Source organism: Seriola lalandi, unplaced genomic scaffold, assembly GCF_002814215.2.
Source record: "Seriola lalandi dorsalis isolate HSWRI2012SDOR001 ecotype SW California unplaced genomic scaffold, Sedor1 jcf7180002054658, whole genome shotgun sequence".
Lineage (NCBI taxonomy): Eukaryota > Metazoa > Chordata > Actinopteri > Carangiformes > Carangidae > Seriola > Seriola lalandi.
Window position 1 is genome coordinate 501856 of NW_019525211.1, and position 24481 is coordinate 526336.

The following is a 24481-nucleotide window of genomic DNA, read 5'->3' on the forward strand; positions in this document are numbered from 1 at the left end:
GTTGGTAGTTATCTCTTCTAACCGAGGTCTAGTGTTGAGGTAAGGGGGAAATGCGAGGGAGGAATACAAAGATAATGGGGATGAAATGATGGTTAGTTAATCTTTAGCTGTTGTGTTTCAGTGATTGGATTTGTTATAACTCACCTATGCAATAAAACATTTTTTTAAAAAGGGCACTTTGCCATGTGTGAGCTTCGTCTTTGAGCGGCCTAAAATTGGTGCGACTTCCCTGTGAAAACATGCCAGATTTGATGAAAAAGTTGGCTTTTAGTTTGTCAAACACAGGCTACTCAGAGAATTTGGAGTATTTTTTTTTTTTTTAGCATATTATCTGCAGGTTTCTCCTTCCACAAATTTCAGCTGCCAGTAATGTTAAAGTATTTAAGTTGTGGCTGGTTTATCTAGCCTGCCATAGAGAGAGAGATAGGGGCGGGGGGTGGAAGGAGATATGGGTGACTCATAGGCTTCCCCATCACTGAAAATACAGGTTGCTTGGAAAAAAAAAATACGAGGATGACAAAAGGAGGGCCCTGGCTTATAGAGTAAACGCCACTGACAGTGAAGTGGCTATTTTTGGGCTGGGTAAATATGAGGCAATGTCATACTGTACCTACTGTAGGACACACACACACACACACACACATACACACACACACACACACACGCACACACACACAGTGCATGACCTATGGAGACCTCCTGCTCAACAAACAAGTGGTGTAATTATATGCCTGTGTGGCGCTGCAGGTGGAATGTGCTAGCGATAGTCAAGCCCTTGTTGTCATAAGGACTGGAAGCTGCCCCAATAGCCAACAGACATGAGCTCACCATCATTACAATGAGAGGCGTGGCTAAGCCCGTCACCACTGTGGACCCGATGTTGCCGTGGAGACAGGACACACACACACACACACACACACACACACACACACACGGGCTCACGAATGCACACACACGCTCACACACAGATTGGCTTAGAGTGACACCACTGGGAAATTAAAATGGTAGCCCAAAGCAACAGGATTTTATTGGCCAATCACAGCTTGATCTTGGATGTGTTTACCTTGCAAGTCTGTGTGCGGCAGTGAGTGTGCACGAGTGTGTTTGTTTGGAGCAGGGCCCCGTACAGGTGCGCTGCACATGCATCGCCTAATTATACTGACAATGTCAGCCAGTGTTGGAGAAATATTCACCACGCTTGTCTGGCATTCGGCATCAAGCACAGACGAGCAATTACTGGCCTATCAAATCATTTTACAGCTCTGTTCCCCCTCTCTCTCTGTTTGTGTGTGTGTGTGTGTGTTGTCAGCATTGTCAGTGTTTTCTGTCTCCAGGAAAAAATAAACATGAATTACCTGTTTCACAGCATGCAACTTAACTTATTGCTACTGGTACTTCAGTACTGAGTTAATTGTAGCCAATTAGACCAAAGCTTATTCACATCAGTCTTTGTCTTCTCTGAAATCAAAGGCTGTAAATAAAAAGACTTTCATGTCTAAAAGCAGACACATGATTGCAATGTCTTGTAGCAACCACTAATTACAGTGAAAAGCTTGAGGCAATGGAGTGGAGGCAAAAAGTGAACCATTTTATTACATTAAAATGTTTCATACAAACAATGCATACACACTAGTTTCATATTGCTTCAGACATAAGTTTCTTTTCTGTTTGAATTCCAGTTAAACAACTCTGTAACAAAATGTAAGTACAACATTTATGAAAATATAAATCTCTAAACAGGTAAGTCAGTCCTGACAATACAAAGAATACCATAGAAACATTCATTACCAGTATGCCAACTATGAGTTGCAAACATGTAAGTTATTAAAAGTCATTCAAGTTACTTAACATACAATAATACCATTTACTGGCTTCCATATGGACACATTCAAATATACTCTTAAACTGGCATTCCAATATATTTATAAGAGGACTCTTTTTTAAACTTTTTAGCAAAGATAGCACATTTTCTCTATCATAAACATAATCACGGTAGAACACTGAAACAATTTGGTAACAATATAATTACAGTACAAGCCTCAAAAACAAATGAGAAAGTCAACAAAATGAAACACAAACTATAATTTGGACTTTGGCAATTACATGATAGAATTTTTCTTTCTTTTTCAATTTAGAAACTCTTGAGTTGTAGGGAGTAAAAGTATCTTAAAGCTTGATGCTGCTACCCGGTTTTGAAATTATCCAAGGGCCATAATCTCAACAGTTCAAAACTAGTAAACATACAATAATATGGAATAGCCCTTAAAAAGTATATGTTGAAGTGTAAGTGTGTGGGTTTTGTTTCAATCATGCCTGGCAGATGACTGGTCTCATCAGAGCTCAAAATTGCAGAACACAAATTCAGTTTTGGGTTATTACAGACATGCTTTTATAAAAGCTATCACGGCACCTGCAAGGTACAACCTCATAGACTCCCCGATAATTCTTTTAGATTGTCAGCAAACCAGATCTTAACAGCTTTCACTGTAATCTATGGGCTACATAGAGTAAAGGTCAAAAAGATATACAGCTTGAAAATAAATTGTAGAAATAATTTGAAATTCTGTCATTGTGTATTACCTATGGAAATCTGCAGCAAAACTGCATGAAAAATTCAGGTTTGTGACTCTTGAAGACAAAACATATGAGTAAGTCTAAATAAAATTTAGCAAAATTATATCAGTGGTGAGGTTACACAAATAATTAGAGAAAATCACAGCTTGTGTGAACATCTGAGTACAGATTTATTCATTGAAAGACTTTTTTTGTTTTGTTTTTTTTGTCTTAACTGGACAGTTGATAGTGAGGAGGCAGATAGGTAACAGGGCCGGGGTATGACATGCAACAGAGTTCCCAGACCAGACTCGAACCATGGATGTTGTGGTTATGTGGCATGCAATTTCGCAATGTAGCTACCAAGGCGCTCGTTGAGTACAGATTCAAAGCAGAAGGCACATACTAATAATAAAATAAAGGGAAATTTATAGGGCAAATTTTGGCCCTGATTTTGGTGATAAAAACAGGGCTTCAATTTGTATGTGTAACCTAAATGTGTGTTCATCTTTAATATCGGTGACACAGTTTTCTGCTTGAATCTGCATCAGATGTTCACAAAAGCAGTTTTTCTTGGCGTAGCCTCACTGTTGATATTATTTGTGCCCAAATTTTGACATCCTCAAAATTTTACTACAAGAGTAAATCTTTCCTACACATCCACAACCACGTTTTCATTAAGTTTTTTCACAGGTTTACAAAAGGTTTAGATTTTTTTCTGAACACAAAATCTTATCGACCCTTATTTGATCCCATAGATTTCCAATTTGCCCGTCTCTGCAGTTAGTAGTTAAGATGACGACATCTTTGTATTCATACCAGGCATATATAGAGAGACGAGTATTTCAGTGAGTCAGCTGTAGCCTGCAAGTACCTGGATGGCCTTGTGTATTTTTGTAGGCAAATCCAACACCTGTTTAAGACAAATCTAGATCACTTTAAACAATTTATACAATTTTTTATATGAATAAATCTAACAACTTCTCACAAACCACTCATAAAGTGCTTCCACCTACTGTCTACACCTCTAAATATATTCACACAGCCAAGTTGTTTTGGTGAAACACTGGGCTAATCACTCTTGTCCTTTTATACTGAAACATTTGAACAAACTCCACTAAACCTAAAGCAAGTACACTGGTTAAGGCGTGAATGTGTATGGTGCTATGCTACACTGTATGCTCAATAGTGGTGTTTCCCTTAAAACGAACAGCACACAAATTGATGGAACCGCAGGTAACGTCACATCAAATTCACGTAAACTGTTCCAAGAAATTTCTACAACTATCATTACAAAGAGCAATGCCATCGATCTTTCATGTTGTTGACTGGATTTCAGTACACTGATCGTTTAGATTTAACGTCAATGCAAGTATTATGTAACTGTGTGTATACTGTGTTTACAAATTCCCTGCATTTTCATAAATCTTGTAATCTGCACATAAAGAACATTTTAAATTCCAGGCACTCACTTTGATTGCATTAAGCACAACATAACATTTTTAAGGAGTTGCACAAATTGCAGCAGCCAAAAAGAGATATGTACATATGTTCATAGTTCTTCCATTTTGTACAGTACCGACTGATGTAAATACAAACATAAATATACACTTTTAAGAACAACATTATGGCTTAATGTGCACAATGTAAATAAAGATAGTGTACAATGAAAGTGGCTAAGATCACTGGAATGGCTCTGAAAATGTTTGACCGAGACATTTGAATAATAACTTTGTTCTTCAAATGCAAAAGGACACATAATGGCAAACTAATAACTTACAGAATTTAAATTTTTTCTTCTTTTCAAAAACAAAGTGTTTTTCTAACAGTCTTCATGTGTAAAACAAACAGAAACTGTATCATAACTTGGAAGTAAGTAATACATAATTTGAGTGCAGCGTTAAAACGGTCGGCCCATTAACTACCCAGAGGGCTGACATCTGCAGCTGAATCACGTGGCTGTAAACAAGAATCAACTGCAACCCCAGAGATTCTAAACTTTATCATCTATCTCCACCCTTCTGTCCTAACTCCACTTACTTTTTTGTTCGTCCCCCATCACTGCAGCAGTTCAGTCTTTTTTGTAGGCGTGGTTGACTCACCTTCACCAGAGTCAGAAACGTTGATGGGGCTGTCCCTGGAGAAGACCTCCGTCGACTCCCTCCAAACGCAGTCAGCAATGGTCTTAAAGGAATGGTTGCCACACTTGGGCCGCACCTTCTGCGAGGCATTGTTGACAATCTGTCGGCTGTTGGAGGTGGCTATCTTTATCTTGAGGGCAGCATCCACACGGTCCACCACTGTGTAAGTACCAATGCTTCCGTCTTCAAAGCCAATGATGATGTTGAGTGCTCTCTGGCAGAGCGACAGGAAGGTGGGAGTCTTGTAAAGAGAGCATGTGCCGATGCTCTTACCATCAGCAAGGCGCATCACTATAAGATTGGACACAACACCGGCATCGTCATCCTCATCACAGTTCCGGAAACAGACGTACACTAGATAACGGCCATCTCTAGATAATTTCTGACGCCAGATTATACCAGCAGCATGGACGAGCCTCAGCTTCCCGCTGTGAAGGTCAAGGACGTTAATATTCTCATCACCCTTGGAGACAATTCCTAGTTTCCCATTGGGTGAGATCTGGAAGTCCTCTAGATTTTTGAGGAAGTTGGTTGGCAGCTGAACTCGCCTGCAGACTGACTCATCTGCCACACTCCAGATGAAGACAGTCTCTGTGGATGTGATGAACACCACACAGTCGGGGCAGTCAGGAATGAGCTTGAAGTTGATGATGGTAATACCATCATCACAGACAAACTTCTTGGATACGCTGCCCGACCACAGGCTGACAGCGAGGAGCTTGTTTTTGGAGGTTCCCACTAGGAAAGTGTTTGCCGTAGTGATCAATGCATTTTGGAGGGTGACTAAGATGTTACACACTTTGTGCCCGGTTGCGAGCCTCCAGACTCTGGAGGCGTTCTGCTCACAGAGAGACACCACAAACTGGTCATTGTGGGTGATTAGCAGCTGTGATATTCTCTGTCCGTTGATGCGGAAGATGTTTTCTCCAGTGTTGGTTTGCCAAATGTACTGGCTGGACTTGTCATCTGAAGTCACCATTAGATCCCCTGAGGAGGTTAGCACACAGTTCTCCACTATACCCTCGTGCTTGAAGACCGTCTCAATAAAGCCAGTGCTGAAGTTCCACTTGTGGACAGCTTCTGAACCGTCCATGGTAAACACGTAATCCTCTCTGCCGGACAGCAGCAAGGTCTGAATCTTCTTGCCAGTTTTGTCGATATTAGACATGGCGGTGATGATATCAATGTCCCAGACAGACAGCACTCCACTGCTTGCAACAGAAAGCAGCAGGTTATGGTGGACTGATTTAATGAGTTTGACAATAGCCCCTGAGATCTCAATCAGGCTAGCCATGCACTGTCCACTGTCCCTCCTCCAGACAAAGATGGAAGAGGTGTTCTCCATGGACGCCACAATGCTTTGTCCATTCTTAGAGAGAACAGCAGCAACAAAGCGTTCACTACGTTTGGCTTTGAACTTCTCTACCATTTTCCATACTTTTGTATCTAGTACCTCAATACTTCTGGCTTTGCAAATGAGAATGGCGCGCTGGTCCTCTGATAACTCAATGCCCACCACTTCACTGTCATCCCCTCTACAATCATAATCCTCCATCAGCCTCGGGTTGGTGATCTCTTTTGTGTTCCACACTGACAAACTGCCTTCATTGTCAATCATCACCATTTGGTTAAGGGTGTCCAGCACAAGGATGGATTTGACGAACCCCCCAGAAAACTCAGAGGTCACAGTGGCCAACTTGTCCCCATTTCCCAAATGAAAGATGGATGCAGTGTTGAGGTACTGGCCACAGAAGGCATACATTCCATCTGGAGAGCACTGCACACAAGTCACCTCATACCAGCAATGGAACTGGTAGAGAGGCCATCCGTAGAGTAGGTCAATGACATTGACGTCTTTACTAGCCTCAAGCCAAGCCAAAGCATGATGGGTGGACAAAGTAAAACCATTGATGAAGGCCACCCCACCAGTGACACCACCATGCTTAGACCCTTTGATTTCGACCTCAGATAAAAGGCAGGACTTGTGATTATCATAGATAAGTAGCGTGTTTTTGGTTGTGGCCACGACCAGATACTTTTCATCAGTGGTTAGTCTGATTCCCAGCACAACGGATCTGGCTGTGTCGATCTGTCGCAATAGTTGTCTGCTCTCTACATCCCAGGTACTGACAGACCCATCTTCGAGGGCTACAAGGACTATGTTTGGAGCAAGAGTGGGCAAGATCTCCACAATCTGCATGTAGCTAGAGCACAGAGGAAGCCTCTCTGGACTGTATGTGACATCCATAGAAGAGTGGAGAGGCACTATGGAGCAGTACTTCGGACCATCTTTGTCACACTCCAGGAGTAGGTGTCTGAGCTTGGGGAGGGAGGTGACAACTGGAAGAAGCCGTTGCTGCAGTTCTGCCGACAGTGACGCTGGATTCTTCAGCACTTTTACCTTGATGCTACGCAGAGTAGTGGCCAGGAACTTCAGTTCTTTTTCTTGGGTGTAGCTGTAAGCTAGGTCAATGTCAGTTAAAGCCTTTTCAAACTGGCCAATCTTGATCATTGTGTAGAGCCAGCTGAAGTTCATGATGACACCAAACATGAGGTCATCAGTGCGCCCGCTCCTGGTAAGGTGGTACACCAGCTCTGTCATCTTTCTGTGGTTGACAAAGAAAATGTCAGGCTCTAAAAGGTTGCACTGGAACACCCAAGGCTGCTCGGGAGTCTGCCTGTCATAGGAGTACTTGTCAGAAGATGTTTTTTCATGTGACTGTTGATGGTGGGGGTTTTTGTGATGAGATATGTTAAGGGAAGTGAAATGGTTGTTATCGTAAGTAAAGATCTTCTTCCTGCCACCTGACCATGCCCCCAGGAAGTACTCGGCTAGGAGGCTGTGCATTTGATGGACATCCTCCTCATGGCTGAGATACAGCTTTTGAGCAATGAGATGCAGGTGTCTGTTGGCCCAGACCATCAGGGTGACGTTACGTACCTGACGTTCCACCAGATATCCCTCCAGCTCCTCTTTGAGTCTTGCAACCAAGTCATAAGAGATCCTCAAAGGGTTTTTGAGGTAAGTTGCCACAATAACATCACCAAGCACTATGTTATCCAGGGACAAAATATCTTCTAGCTCGACCTCAGTTAGTCCAGCTTTCGCCATGGTGATGTACCCTAAGGCTCTGATGACAAATCGTTGGCCCAACTTGTTTCCTACAGAGTAAAAGAGCTTTTCTATGCTATCATGCACTGTGGAGCACAGGGAGCTGTCATCCACATCTTTGTGAGACCTCCAGTGAACTACCTCTCTGTAGATGAGGTTGACAAACATAGGCAATGTACACTTGGCAAGTGCCTCATTGACATAGATCTGTTGGCCTGAGGTGACCTTCCTCTTCACCCCCAGCAACTGCTGCTTTAATGTTTGGCTGCAGATCTTGCGGTCCCTCTGAATTAATTCCACATAATACCCTTCATCATGGATGAGGTGTCGGAGCTTCTGCAGGATGCCGTGTTTATTGGGCAACGTTGAGACTATGATGCGGACTGTCCGAGGCAGGTGTATGGGGAGCCACCACAGCTTACGAGCTTCATCGGCATCTGAGAGCTGCTCCAGGGCATCCAGAATGATGACCAAAGGCCTGTGGAATGAGGATTCCCCTAGAAGGTTGATCAGGAGCTCCCTCATCTCCTGGATCTTGTTAGGCAAAAAGTGAATCAGGCAGCGGTAGTTTATTGCAATCTGTTCACAGATGCTCTGGAGGAGGGTGCGCAGGTCTGTGGAGAGCAGGCTGGAGCCAATATAACGGACAATGACCACTGGGTCGGTTTCAGGGCCCATCTCTTTCTGCAGCCATGTGTAAGCCTGGAAAACAGCATTGAGGGTGGTTGTTAGAATAAATACAGAATATATATTTTTATCAATGGGTTCTGCAAATACTTTTATTAACAGATATGATGATTATGAAGATCTCTAAACCATAACCCAAATCTGCAGAATGCTCACAAATTTCTACAATATAAATATTGAAAAATCTTAAAATAAACAAATTATAAATGCCACTGGGGCCACACATTTGTTTTTGTTTACTGTGGGAAAAATGTACCGTTATTCTGCTAGGTGTGGTTAAAGAAACAGCTCTACAGTGAGGGCAGACAGATCGAATTATTTGTTATTCCAACAGTATTGAGGCAGGGCTCATTGGCACAATGCAGAGGAGAGGTTTAATACATTTTTTTACCATATTTGTGCTGTACCAACTTTTTTACACAGAAAAAAAGGTATAAAACAGTGATGATGATGATGATGATGTTCGTTTTAATGTCCTCAAACATTCTCCAAAGTCATTAATACATATATTTTAATTCATATATGAATATTCTTATCATCGTAGGAAATATTCTATGAATGAGAACTACTCCAATTTTGAGACTTCATTGATATTATAATTTCATTCATGAATTCATTAAATGGCTCAGTTGAGATTTCGGGAGACATTAAGATGTTATTTGACACTTTTAGGGCAATGGTGAGGATGCCTGCTCCACATTTAGCTTCGAGTACATGTGAGAGAGGGAGGGAGAAAAACAGAGAGACACAGAGTCTGTCAGTAGAGTATTTACAATTTGAAATATGATTTTTGTGACTGCATTTATAAAACTGTGAATATTAAATACTGTAAAGGTTTCGCAAAAGTCATGTATAATCTTTTTGTCCGCCTGCTTTATATTAACAGATTCCTATCAATAACATCTCTTTATGAAAAAGTTGCAGTAAATAATACTGCGACTATATTATGTTTCATGTTATATATTTTACATTGAATACAATACAACTGCAGAACAGGATGGCAAGATCACAGAGCTGCAAAGTGGCAAATGCAAAAATGTAATTCTATATGGCCATGCACTAGCCTAAATCCCACTATTACAATCAACCATGAATGAAAGTCTATGCAACTTTAATTAGCCTGACTTACGTACAGTAAATGCCAGCCTTTAATAGGCGCCTGAAATTCAGCAGAGTCTCTGAAGACTCGTTCCTGCGTTGGCAATATTCTCTACTGTGCCAAAGCAGCCATTGTGCTGTTAGGAAGCCTTTATATATAATGCTATAATAGTCTCTTTAATAACAAGTGTAATTTATCATTTGATACTCTGTATTCTTATTCTGCAACTGTGTATGATTTATGATTTTACATCCTGAAATACCTGTTATCATCATAAAACTGTATTAAGGCCTGAGGCTGCTGGTTAACATGGTGAACTGAGACGATAAAGCTCTAAATAAAATATCTGGCTAATTCCCTTTCACGTTATCCTATTTTTTGCCACTTTGTTATGTCCAGCTAACTCATTAAAGTGTGTGTGTGCAGTTATACACACACAGCTACGTGTATTGTTTATACGTTTGGATCCTGGTTTTAGAGCTCATTGTGTCCCACAACTGTTAAGACATTTTGGCCAGGTTTCCTTTTTCCTCAGTAGCCTGGTTAAAATTATATGTCAAACACAAGATATAATGTATGTCCAGTATGTTAACTTTTTCTACTATGTTCTTACTTGTATCCACTTTACTAACCAAATTTTCCCATTTGTTTGCTTGTCCACTAAAAAACAAACCAAAAAGTTTGACATACACCTCTATTGCTTGACGTAACAGCAGGCAATTTCAGTCTTATTTTTAATTTAGTTTGTCATAAAAACATGCTGTATCCTTCATTACTACCTGCATGCATGCATACTATTGTTCAGTCCAACCCAGCGTGGACCTGCCACAGACACATGCTCAAAAAAAGCTCTTTAATCTGGCATCAGTATCTGGCAGCACAGATTTCAACTCTTTGGAATAACCAGTTCTATTAATATTGTTTTGATTTTGCCATTGCTTTCAAAAAGGTCTTTCTTTAATTAATTTAGCATGTAATTTTGTGAACTGTTGATTTGACCATTATCTTAAATCACCCAGGTTTCACCCACAGGTCATTACTATGTGCACAAGTTATAGATATCTGGATTTGTACACTTTACTTTTTGATTAGACTTGTTCTTTGTACATTATACAACTGGCTTTCCTTTGATATAAACACTAGAAACAAATAGAGGACATACCAAATCCTGTGCTACTGTAAAGAGCAGGAAATCAGAAAAAGATTAATAAAGATGAATTTCTAGCTCATGAATCTACACCTACACTGATTTGTCTGTGTCGTATTCTCGCTACAAACAAACCACAGCTCTGGCCTCTCAGAGGTGGTTAGAGATGGACCCATTGTGGTCTGCGCTCAAAAGTAAAGACCTAAATGCTCCATGGGTCAGATGAATCAAACCAAACAGGCTAGGCGTGAATCACACTCTGTGGGCTTTAGGTAGTCTGACTGAAATCTAATAACGTTCCTCTCGCCTTCAAAAACCAGGGCCACCTAGGTTGTTTTTACTTGTACTTTTACTTGTATTTCATACTGTATGAAGTGTGATATGGCTCATGCTGTAAGTATGAAATGGCTGGGGATTAATACATGGGATAATAAGGTTGTAAGAAATGTAACACAATCAAAGAACACCGCAATTACTGTACTAATCTTGGATCATCTGATTTAAACTGCATCTGTACGGCTGTGGGAGCAGATTAAAACAAAGACAGGGAAGATCTGTGGATAAAGTATTTAGTACTTATTTTCACTAAATGATGAGGTGGACAATTTCAAAACAGATAACACACAGCCCACTCACAATACGGTGTGATAAATCAGTCAGCTTATCTGTGTGGGCCGTAATTGTTTAGAAATACTGTATTATTTGATGAGTCAACTGTTAATCACAATTGTGTGAATTAATCTTTTTTTTTTTTTTTGTCATAATAGACTTTTTCTAGTTTTAATTCTGAATGGATAGAGCTGATATTTAGCTTTCTGTGTATTTCTCACACATTTTTTTTAAGATTACAGAAAGCCCATTTTTCTCTTCTTTATTTACAAAAACTCGCTTTCACAGTGTGGCTGTCAGCATGTTACAAGGAAGCTTTTGAAACATCCACCTGCTATTGGAAACATGAAAGAATAAAAGTTATGCCACAGAAATCAGAACAGGCGCTAAGAAAGCAGCAATACTCCCGTGATGGAAACTAAAAAAATGCTTTGGTGTTGCACTGAAATGAAAACCATTTGTAGCAGCATCAGATGAAATGACGGACAGAGATGATGAGAATTTATCTATATCATCCATTAATGTTATAAAACGTGTTGTTCCACCTGTTTTGTTAGTGTTTTTGTACCTTGTAATATTCTATACAACTACTATACACTGAACCTGGATGATATGAATGGCCCTTAAAATAAATAAGAGTATTAATGTAACATTTCTTACAAAGGTTGAACAGGAAGGGTGGATATGTGGGCGTCTGCTGTGTGATCTTGGCTACGGTGTGATCCTAATGTAGGTGGACAACCAGATGGCACACACAAAGCCACAGAGTGAACACAGAGTATGTTCCATGTGCTCAAACATAAAGCTACATACACACACACACGTAACCAAACCATTAAGAAACAAATGTACACAGACTTTGCGGGAATCACTACAGATGTTATCACAAATAAAAACATACACCCAGACCGATAAAAGTCTATTTATATGCAGATGTTGGAACACAAACACAGACACGCGCACACTGCCATGACATCACAGGAAATTAGAGACATGTGCGTGGCGATGGACTGTCTCTTGGCGGACACGCAGATGGTCAAACAAGCGTTTGATGGGAAGAGATGAACAGTTGCACGCCCACTCATACTCTGTTGTACAAAGACGGACACATGCTCAGATCAGACGGACAGACGAGCGCAGGCGTGAAGTCGGCCACAGTGAGAGAGAAACAGGGGCTGGGGGTTACACTAAAGCAGAAAGACTTCACCATAACTTTCACATAATCTCTCGCTCATGTCTCACCTCTTTGGCGGCCTCAGACAGCAGCAGTGTCTTTCCAGTGCACGGTCCGCCGTACACCACCAGAGGGCTCATTCTGCTGCCCTTGGACGGCATAAGATACTCCTGCACGTAATCCAACGACTCGGTCTTGTACTCGTAGAGCGCTGCGTGGGTTTTACAGAGAGACAGGTGCTGCAGGATCTCGTCGTACAAAGGGTCGGTCTCTGTGTCAAAGTTCTGCTGGACCGTGGCCTGGATGATATCCACCATGTCCTCGTAGAATTGCTTACACAGACCCTCCACATAGTGGCTCTCCACCTCTTGGGAGTAGCCCAGCTTCATGTCGCAGTGAGTGACAGAAGAATAGACGCGGAGGTTGGATGCAGCGACGACCGTTGGGATGAATTCATCCCGCACCTTCAGAAGGCGTTCGTAGGATTCCTGGTTGCGCATGATGCGGTCACCGCTGACCACGATATCCATGTACCGGGCCATCTCAGGGATTTTGGCGAAGCGGTCGAAGTTGGAGATCTTGCGAATGTAGCAGACACATTTCCTGAGAAAGGCAGGAGTTTGTTTCCCAAGGGCAAAGTCTAATTCATCCTCCAAGGCTGAAGTAAGAGAAAAAATACAACTCTGTCATATTTTAGGTGAAAAACCATGACTTCTCATTCTTGAATGGTCTAATTGTATAATTTTTGTAAGCAGCTGATAAAGGCCAGTGCTGGATTGTAATGTACAACCTGCAACGATAAAAGTCTAACAGATGCAGGATTAAGATTTCATTCAGGAGCAAAGCTGAACAGATTTTAGAAGCCTTTACCCTCCGATTAGATAGATTTCTCTTGAGCCTTATTTAAGAAGAAACAAAGTTGATAAAATCACATAATCCAGCACTACTGAACTGTATCACAGGCTCCCCCACAAAGAGCTGGCTGACTGAAACTCTGCCAGCATCTCCTGTGTAGTTTTGGTAGCCTGCTAATTAGGTGGGAGAGGTAAAAAAAAAAGTGTGAAAGGAAAGTTGGGAGTTCCAAGCGACGGCACAACTTCTTCTATACAGTACGACCAGGCACCGCTTAAAGCCCAGTGTGCTCAATTAAAGCGCATAAAAACTGCAGCTTCCTGACACAAAAGAGATGCTTCCTTTTCAAGTGAAATTATAAAAGTTGAATGGCAATTACCTAATTAGATTTGTATTACTCATTATTTCTACCATGTAAAAGGCTACAAGCTGTGCCTAGTTTGTAAAACAAGGCCTGTAAAACAAAGACTTGTCACAGATCCTAAAGGCATATGGCTCAGATCATCTCCCACAATGACAGACTGAGAAAAGGAGATGTCTTGAAAGATTATTTCAGTGCTGTCCAAACAATTCAGTAATAAATGGCTGACTCCCAAATGGAAAATCTGTTACAAGACAAGAACTCATATGGAGTTTATCGGATCAACCTTACAGAGTGAAAATAAACATTGAGAGGACACGATCAGATGTCAGAGTTGTACCTGTACATGTTGTAGAGCGGAGGTGTGAAAAAACTGAGAATAACTCTGTTTTGTTGTTTGATCTTAATAAGAGAGTTCACAAAGGCCACTTTGGTGAAAATAATTAGCATCTTTCAAGTACCACATTCATGGGAAATTTGTGGTTTTGTGGCAAGCAACACAATAGAGCAGGGTTACTAAATCATTAGCCTGATCATAATGAAAATATTGCAAAAATAACATTGAAAAACAGAGTGAAAAGTAATGAATAAAAAGGGGAAGTGTGGGCTTGAAAAGTCACAAAGCAATTTTCTTGAGAAAGAACGTTTGTTTTCTCCTGACATTGTGGATTAATCACCTTGAGCTGAACATACAACATGATCGATCAATCACTGTCATCTGCTGAGCTGACAGATCCTGATTGCATCTCATCTCGTTATCAATTTTGTAAGTAGATGACAGTCTAAACAAGCGTCACACATTTAAAAGACAGCCTTGTAATTTTCCCCATTTAAGGTGGAAATGTTACATCGACTAATCAGCTACTTGTTTATCAAAAAAAAAAGGCCAAATAATCATTTTTTAACACAGAAACCAATAATTAATTTCAAAAACCAACTAGAAACCCAGGAAGACAGAAGTGAGCTGCTAAGGCGAGTTTCAACTTCAAAAGAATTAATTGTTTATTATATGACATGAAAATGTGACAGAGAAAGAAAAAGTAGTCGTGAAACTAACCAGAGCAGAGGAATTTCTTGGCCTGAGCGCTCTTCATGGTCCCCTTCTCCTGAAGCTGCAGCACCGCCGTTCGGAAGATCCTCTTGATCTCCTCCGACACATTCCTCCAGGCCTTGTCATTCTTGGTCTTGGCTGCGCTGCTTGACTCCATCTAAGCAGAACAGGGGGCAGGGAGAGGACAGTCTGACTTTACAGTAGGATGGAGGACTCCCGTCATGTACAGAGGGAGTCTTATCGGTCTGGGTTTTTGGAGGTACTGTGCAGATAAAAACAGTAACAAAGGAGATTTTGTTCTGTTTGTGATGTAAGAAACACCAATTTAGACTGACTGTGTGAGCTGACCACATACTAGAGGATAACTGGGCAGATTTTGGGTCTGATTGGCTCCTGACAATTGCAGGGACAATCAAGGCTGGTCTGAACCGATTATCTATCCAAATGAATCTGTAGTGTGAAGGGTTTACAGACACACTCTTAATGTTACAGACTGGATCAGAGTCTCCCTGATTTCAAATCATTAATATCAAACATTTTAAAAATATTTTACGACATGAAATCCTGTAGTGCGAGACAGAATCCTGCAGCCAATGACAGTGAGCTGACCAGGACGTATCACCAACCGGATTTTGTGTACTAAAAATAAAACTTTATTTTGCTGATTGCATCTTCATTCTTTCTCATATTTTGTTTTTCAGCACATATCACACACCAGCTGACGGTGATGGTCTGCCCCCATGTTTGTTTTACTCTGAAGTCACAATTGATCACACAAGTTTCTGTGAGTTCCCAAGTCACTGGAATCATCACTCTGAAATTGTTTAGTATAATTTTAGGTGTGTGATCCTGTGCCTTTATGTAATTGTCTGGGGTCTGCGTTCTTACGATTTAAATTTGTTTTTAAAATTGGTGAAGGATTTGACAACCCTCTAGTGTGCACCAAACCTTAAGTACACAGAAAATCTGTTTTTTAAATCAACTGGTAGAAATTTACAGGCATGATTGATTCCTGATTTGATTTGTGATTTTATTAGATTGTCTCAGATCTTGCATGCTTAAGTGTGTTAAAGTGCTACACCAGCCAACATTATATAGTTTTTATCACTCAAGTAAAAGCCAAGGCAACATTATCATGCAGTTTTTAAGAAAACGCCATATTTTATTACCTCATAAGGAGGGAGATAAGAAGTTGGAATGCAGAAGCTAAACTGCTTTATCTAAAAGTAACTGTGCTGACAGAATTATTGTTAAATGACTTTATGAGGTCCTTTGCAAGTAATACTAAAACTTTTTCCCCCTTATTTGGCAAACATTAAAGTACAAGACTTCTAAAGGGTTCAAGAGCTGCCTGAATCAAAACAACTTTGCTCAGAAACAGAGAAAACAAAGCTGGTTTTCCTCTCTGTATGTGCATATAAAATGTTCCTCAAGGAGGAGTAAATTCATGGACCACAGAGCTCAAGGACAAGAATCCGTTATCAACACTGTCAACAACCTGCCTCCAGGAGGTGAAGTTATTAAAAGCAACACATCAGGAAGACAAATAACTACGAACAAATCCCTTTTCTGTCAGTACTGGGGTTTAAAAGTGTCTTATATAGGTCAGTTGGTCAGTTGGACTTACAGAGTTCTGGTAGTTCTTAAGCATTTGGGCTTTAGGTTTGAGGTAGTATGCGGGTGGCACAGAGTTTTCATCCCTGCAGTACCACTCTTCCAAGATGTGTGTGTCCAGCCCTGCCTCCACAGCTGCATCCAAGATCATCTCAAACTCTGCTGATTCCACCTCCCCCGGCACTCGGATGCTGCCGTACTTTTCTCCCACCAGACCCTGAGGCAAGGAAGGAAGAAGCAAGAAAATATATAGAGGGCAGGGAAGGTGAGAAAGAGAGACAGGAAGTGTTTATCATCATTATCTTTCAAAGAGTTTTAGGGCTCTATTTTTTGGACCAGTGGCGCAGGGTGAACAGTTGAATCAATGATGCACACAGTGCGACTTATTTAAGGCAATTTCAGCGCCACAGGCACATTTGTGGTGCAGTCGGGACATCTAGCAGCTAGTTTGTGACATCAGGGATGGACAGTAGCTGCCACCACAGTCCCAACACCGTGAGGACTGCAGTCACATATGTACAGTGTACAGCGGAAATAGAAAACGTTGCACCTCTTTGCCCAAGTAGGAACATCCATGTTTGCGGTGAGTGGTGAAAATAACAAATGTGCGCAAGCAAGAATAAACCCGTGCTTGTTCAGTGAAAATGCCACCTGCCTGCCGTACATCACATACACAGCACAACGTAATGGTGAGAGAAAGGAGAAATTAAAGCTGAGGGTGGATGAGTAAGGAGTAAGGCCTCATTCTCATTTCACAGTTTTGATATGAGGAGTAAGAGAAAGTAAATAAAGTAAAATGTTGCTGTATGTATTTTAGAAGTGAACTGGTGTTGAGAAGAGAGAAAAAAACATGCATGAACCCCTTGTGCCCATCAAGTGTTGTTAACCCATCCTGGTTAATCACCATCATCAAAACACTTCAGGAGCTGAGTGTTAATTGTAAATGTCTGAAGTTTAAAATAGAAGACAACAAATAATAAAGTGGGACTCACTTTGTGCCCTTTTACTCTTTGACAACCACTCAAGCATCGGTGTTCATCCCTCCGTCTCACTGACAGCATCGCTCTCATCTCACACACGTTGTCTAAACACACACATTGGCCTTGACGAACTTACAAATTAATCAAAAATTGGCAAAATGATTTACATTAGGAAATATCTCATCAAACTTTAAGCAAACAAGATTACAAATCTGACCAAACATCCAGTGCAAGCTTTCGGGACTTATCCGGGGCTATGCAGAGATTCTGGTCGGTACCACACGAGCACCGAGGTTCAGCACAAAACCCCCCCTCATAAATCTTTGTGTTCAGTAAGAAAAAGCAGATTTGTTCTGCTGCTGCACAGCAAATGTTTGAATGACACACTGTTATGTAAAATCCACAGACTTGGCCAAATTTCCTAATGCTCAGTAATCAGTAGTATTAAGAGAATGAGCAGATTTGCTTTATATATATATAGAACAGATGGGACTGTTTTTAAAAAAGACATTAATGCATTCATTAAAGGGAGGTATGTTTACATGTGAGAATACGACTGTGAAATTTGATTTAAGTGCGCTTCTGTGTTATAAGAAAAGGATATTATCATCACAATCACTGCCTTCCTCATCATCATCATCATCATCAGTCTTACATACCAAAGCCAACAATGACAATCTCTCTGCACAATCTCTTTAGTCAGAAACCAGAACACTCAGCATAGTAGCTGCATAATTAGGCATCATCATATTAAATGGTGGCTTTTTCATGCCACTATTATTTCTCACTCCACGTGGCGAATCTACCGTAAGCTCCAATGAGTCTACTTTTTTCCCCTCAGCATCTATGCACACACCAATTCAATACTATCGGAAATGATGAGGACCATTTACTGGCACGGCTCATGATGTGCTCTATCAATCATACTCGAGGACAATAAGAGCAAAAAAAAAAAAAAAGAAGAGGAAATCACTGGAGACCCTCCTGTACATGACCAGCTGATCTTTACTCCATGTGTCGTAATTCACATGCAGCTAAGGCCTCGGGGCGAAAGATGCAGAGCGAGTGAGGGACACGCCAAATGACTGTGAGCTCCGATGAGCAGGAAAACTACGTTTGTATGCTCAAGGCAATGACGCTTCAAAGCCACTCCATGTTGGACTCCTCGTTCCCTTGGCATTCGCAGTGGGAACAGATGCAGAGAACAAGCAGAATCAGATGATGGCATGTGGCATGGTCTGTAGGACGGCCTACTCTCAAAACCCACAAATGCCTGTGCTAGATTAATTTATATTCACAGAGTTTTGTGTCCATGTTGCACAAATTTGGTACCAAAGGTTCACGTTACAGCATCTTTTGGATCTAGAAAATAGCTTCTACGTCCAGTATCAGTTGTTCTGGAGGAGGAGGTGTCACTTGCAAGGTTGGCTATTAGGTTTTGGATACAAACTCACTCTTCGTTTTCATGTATCATTACATAAGCATTTCGCTGACAATCTTATTCAGTGAAACAGTAGAATAAATGACTGTAACCAGCACTGAAAAGCAAGTTTAAGGGCCAAAGACAAAAGATCAGATAGTAGGTAAAAAGATATAGCTCTGCTAGGTAATGAATGAATAAACTCTTGAGAACCTGTCCAACAAAGCAAGATGCCTAATGAGAAAAGAATGCAATTGAAGAACAAAACAAGAGCTGAGGATATCTAAAACACAGAAACAATATAAATAACAAATAGAGGAAGAAAGTTGGTATTTCCCCTGTGTTTAATGCTTTGTGCTTTCTTCCTGCCAAAATAAATAGATAAGTAGAGCAGGTAGCTCGCTATCTTTACTTGTGATTGATAGGAAAGGTCACAAGCTGGATTCAAGCCCAAAATGTTTCCAGTGACAGGTGTACGTTTTAGCTCAGGGTACTTCAAAAGAAATATTTAACTGCCTTATTTTTGACAGTTGCTCTCAAAACACGAGATCTCATTGGAATAAATTGTGATCTAAAGGATTCGTGCTTGTCAGGAGTTTCATACTTGTGCAGCATGTGTGCAGGTCACTGTGATAACAGGGGCAGAATTACCACTCGAAGCAATGGCTTCGTTATTTCAGATAGAAGTAAATAAAGGCTAAATAAAGTGTTTATTTTTCAGCTGTCATTAACAGATTTCATCAGTTGTAGCTCACATTCGCTCCATGAATTGGTAGAAAACTATGACTTTTTAATGACTCATTGTGCAAGTGTGATTTTAAATGCATAAATACAACCTTTTAAAATGTTTCAGTGAAATTAGAGAATGTAACTTCATTTTCAGCATTTTCTGGAGCTCATTCCACCTGTATGCAGCAGGGTATTTGAACCCAGTTTTACCAAGTTTAGTGTGAACACGGGGTACAGCTAAAGTTTAAATGTCCTGACATTGTAAGCGCTGTATTTAAATGTAACTACACAGCAGAGGTAACTGGGCAGCTTTTGCAGTAGAGCCTTATAAATAAAGAGCATACAATGTTGCTCCCTTCTGTTTGACAACTTTATGTTTTGTTAAGAAGGATATGGAAACATTTAGGATCAGACTGTTACTGCATTTTAACATAACTTTGTTTAGCTGCTCAGCTTACATACTTAGCTTACACGACTGCTTAGGGACACATGAGAGCTAAGAACCTGTGAAGAGACAGATTCTCCAGTCACTGGGATGTCCTACAGGTCACCTCATTCACCTGCTTTAGATGGCCCTCTATGACTCATGGTGCTGCAGTGATGTGTCAGTAGAGGATGGAGGCCTAAGCTGAACTACAGTAATGCAGAGAGAGAGAGAGAGATAGTGAGAGAGAGAGAGAGAGAGGGAGAGAGAGAGAGAGAGAGACAGAGAGAGAGAGCAGGGAGAACAGTCACTCTCCAAGTTGCTGACAAAGTCTCTGTCAGCTTGCCTTGCGGTGATATAGCAGGATGAATTTTATGTGTGTGTCTGTGTGTGTGTGTGTGTTGAGATAGAGATTAGGATAAAACCAACTGGTGTTTCCCATCAAAATGACAAAATCAGGTGTTCAAATGCTAAAACACACACACACACACACACACACACACACACACACATGCACACACACACACACACACACACACACACACACATTCACACCACTTCACCCTTGTGTGTAATCTACTGTCACGTCTGTCACCCACTTGACTTACCAAAGCCAAACTGTAAAAAATGTCCAAATATTTCCCGGGTGGTTTTAACACCCCTGTCTTAGCCAGAGAGCAGGCCTGGAATGAGGCCATCTAAAGTGGATTACAGCACAGCAGCTGACAGGCTAGAACTTCACTCCTATGTGTATGTGTGTGTTCATGTACAGTCTGTGTGTGTCTCTCTTTTGAGAGGGGACCAAGGGGTTGCAGTAGTTCTTATTACACTTCAGCAGCCGCAGGTGCAAGAAACATAGGAGGCTAAAGTGACAATAGCAAAGCAGATGGGGGGCCAAATGCAATTCCAGTTTTAGCTGCATTCCGCTGCCTCCCTCCCTCCTCCCTCCTCTGGGCTTTTCATCCTTGGACGGGGTTTTATACTCTGACTAAGTGCACTTTATCTGATGAGCCAGTTGGGAGAGGCAACTAAGATATTATACGCAGCTACAGCATGAATCAACCAATCAATCACTAACGCAGTCAATCAATCAATGAAACACACAGTCAACTGTTCTGATATTTGCTGTATAAGCTTTGGCACTGCAGAGGGAAAAAGGGAAAATATTTAATTTTCAGTTACATGCACACTCACTCACAGCGCAGTGTTTAGCTCAGTAGCAAAACCAATTCCATACTACATACAGTATACTCTAATTGTATGAGTATACTGTTTTTGCAGTTAGTAAACAAGACGTCAATGTAGACTATAGTTTTGTACTAACACAAAACAATGCAATGATTCAAGACAGTACACTGCCTTGTTGCTGAATCTAGTCCTGAAAGATTACTCCTGTTTCCTAAAAACTACCATGCCCAGCTTTTTTTTTAGGAAATGAATGAACCTTTTTATAAAAACAATCCTGTTTTAAAGATTAACATCTTCAGTAGGAATAAATAGGCTTGGATGCTGTATGGAAGTCAGAAGTATGTCTAGATGAACTGACATTATGTTGGTTTTGGTCTTTTCATGGGATTTATTGACTATGAGAAAAATACACAATAACGTTAGCCTTATAGTTAAAACATAAAGATAAAGAAAGGTGTTTAAAAGCAAGTGAATTTAGTATGCGTGGAGGCTCCAGTTTGAGCACTATTTGTCAAAACGTTCGTACGTTGCATGGATTTACAGCAAAGCTTCAGAGTGACTGTGATGCAACATTTGAATATGAGCAATCTCTGCACAAGCAATACAGACAGACACAATTCCCAACATCAAATGAGCACCTCTTTTTGTTGAATTCTTGCAAGTTTCCTTCTTTGCTGAATTCTTTACTCCCAAGTATTTGGTATGCATATCAATTTGCACTAAGGATGAGAGCGTAAAGCCAGTCTAGCCTATCACATTAGCAGTTACATCATGTTAACTGAATGGAGGAGCAGCAGAGAGAAAATAAGAGCTACAGTATCCTCAACTATCCTCTTACATCCAGTAAACCTGCTACATGGCCCAGACAAGTGGAAACAAAGAGCTGCAAAACTGGATGAGGGTCTGCATACTGTTTGCCGATACGCGTCCTTGAGGCATTTATCAAGTTTTAGTGTTTTTTACATGAGGGAATTTGAGACTGTTGGAGAGCAGAGGAGAGGTGAGGAAAGAAGAAGGGAGGAAAAGAAAAAAAAAACAGTCATGGCTCATTGTCATGCTTAATCTCCGGGTCAATGACACCATCACCATGCCAACCCCTGCTATTGCTATGGAAACCGGCTTTATTGGATCGACAGGTTAGAGAAAAGCCCCCCTCACCCAGGTGTGGTGTGGTGTGTGTTCACTGCCGCCTGTCTTGTATTCAGCAGTGCCCTTTGAAAGACACTTGCTGCAACTGACTCTTAGTCATAAAGAAAGACTGACATGTCCAATAAAAAGCTGGTTATATAACAGTTGACTCTTTCTGTTTTTATGAACTAAGACAACTCTAAACCTTGATGGTCATACACTCCTGCTAGATGAAAAGAACTTGCTTTTATAGCAATAACAAGGTTGAGATGAAGAGTCCTTACATAGAGGTTACAAAACAGAAATACATAAAAGAGATAAGGACTAGACGAGATATCTAAAGCTATTATTTTGATACTGAATAACAGGAGGGACTTCACAGCCCTGAATGATTCATGGAGGTGAATGAGGAGAGTAGTAAGAGGTTTCCAGTTGTTGCACAGATCCTCTGTGGCAGCAGGAAACACACCTACACTACGCATGTCAACCCTGTCTCTCTGTTTCCTCTGTAGTGTTTCTAAGGAACCTGTTCTTCCCTCCTCAAACTCCCATCCTGCCCTTTTCTCACCACCTCCCCCTCTATTTATCTCTCCTCTTCTCTCTGATACAAGCACATCACACCCCCCGTATTCTTCTGTTTCATCCGCTTTCTCCCCTCTGATCCATGCACTGGGCTCTGTGACAGTTGTTGTTGTGGGCTGCAGACCCCCAGAGCAGCTTCTCTTTGAAGTCTCTGTACATCCATGTGGTTGTGTGTATAAGTGCACTATGTGTGCATGCATGTTAGCTGGGGTGACAGTTGTGCAGCAGCATTTGAGGTGGGCACCCGAGTGGGTGAACGTGATGATAAATGGTGTGTTGAGACCAGCATGGCTGCATGTCCACTAAGGTTTGAAAGAGACCGAAACAAGAAAGAAAATGAGGGAAACGAAAGCACAGGAGAAACAATACACACACAACACACACACAACCTTACACGCACGGTGTGAAACCTACTGTATGTTGTTGCAGAAACAACAAGACCCTAAATTCTGCTGACATTTTGCCCATCCTTACATATATATCTAGGTCTACCACCCTGTAGAAATAAACAACGGTATTCCGAAGATGGCCCAGACAACCTAGAACTGTCATGATCGAGGATCCAAGTCCCTGATCAAAGGATCGGCCGCCACCGTTGCCGCTTGGAGCACCCCAGTCCTGGAAACAGGGCCAGCCGGCCTGTGTGGCGACGACGGGGAACCAGGCTGCAGGGAGCGCAGCAGCTGGCTCTGACATGTCTGAATGGGACTTAATTCTGTGGAGCTATTGTGGGCTCCTCAGCAAAAAAATTGCATTCAATTGCATTCACCACTGAGAGCAGAGCATTAGAATATGCCATTAAAGATTTAACCAGCCAGATGGGGAGGACGTGCACTATAGATGCATGTGTGTGTCTCTGGAGTATGTGGGTGTGTAGAGGGGTGTAAAGAGTCTGTATCACCCAGCATTAGAGTAAACCCCAGCTGATTCTCAATCTCATGACAGAGAAAATGCCTCAGGTCAAGATGCTCTGTTTGTATGTGTGGGTGTGTGTTTGGAAGCAGGAGAGAGAAAGAAAGGTGAATCAGAGGGAGAAAGAACAAAGAGCTGTCTCTGTGTGTGTGTATGTACCTGAGTTTGTGTGCATTTACTTTCCCTCAGTGTGTTGTCTGGTATTGCTTGGGGTCAGTTGGGGTTAAGATGGTGAAATTGCAGCAGGGACAGAGGGCGGCGAAGCTGATGGGAATGAATGAAATCAGTGCGGCGTGTACAACACCGCAGCAAACAGCAAGCCAGCAGCAGAAAAAGGGGGAGGCTGTGTCACTTCTTTTTACCTCAGATCTGTTCATTTCAGCCCCGTTTAGCCTGATTGAGCTTATACTGTACAGCCCCAGACCACATACAATGTCTCATTGGGCTTTAGAGGCCATGACATCAAGTTTCACAATGCAGTCTAAAAGTTTAACACAACTCCTGGACTGCCAACACTAACAGCAATCAACTGTTCAAAGTGCTGGGCTCAGTACCAAGGTACCCAGGCAGGATCTGTAACAAATACTCCTGTTAGATGTGGCAAGAAATATTCTTCTTCACCATATATGACAACTACATTTCACAAACAATATATATGTATGTATTTTATGGCAACTTTTATGCAAAGTGTTGTATACCAGGCAGAAAAATCATGCAG

At 41.3% G+C, this 24481-nt stretch overlaps 1 protein-coding gene across 1 annotated transcript in view; it reads right to left on the bottom strand.

Annotated features, from left to right (window-relative positions):
- Positions 1-1567: 1567 nt before the first annotated feature.
- nwd2 (NACHT and WD repeat domain containing 2) overlaps positions 1568-24481 on the bottom strand; it is a 44761-nt gene continuing 21847 nt past the window's right edge. The window contains exons 4-7 of the mRNA XM_023420841.2: positions 16414-16617; positions 14793-14943; positions 12591-13180; positions 1568-8508 (exon numbers count right to left, since the gene is read on the bottom strand). Of these exons, the coding sequence (XP_023276609.2) occupies positions 4612-8508; positions 12591-13180; positions 14793-14943; positions 16414-16617 (4842 nt within the window). The 3' untranslated portion in view covers positions 1568-4611. The remainder of the gene's footprint in view (positions 8509-12590; positions 13181-14792; positions 14944-16413; positions 16618-24481) is intronic.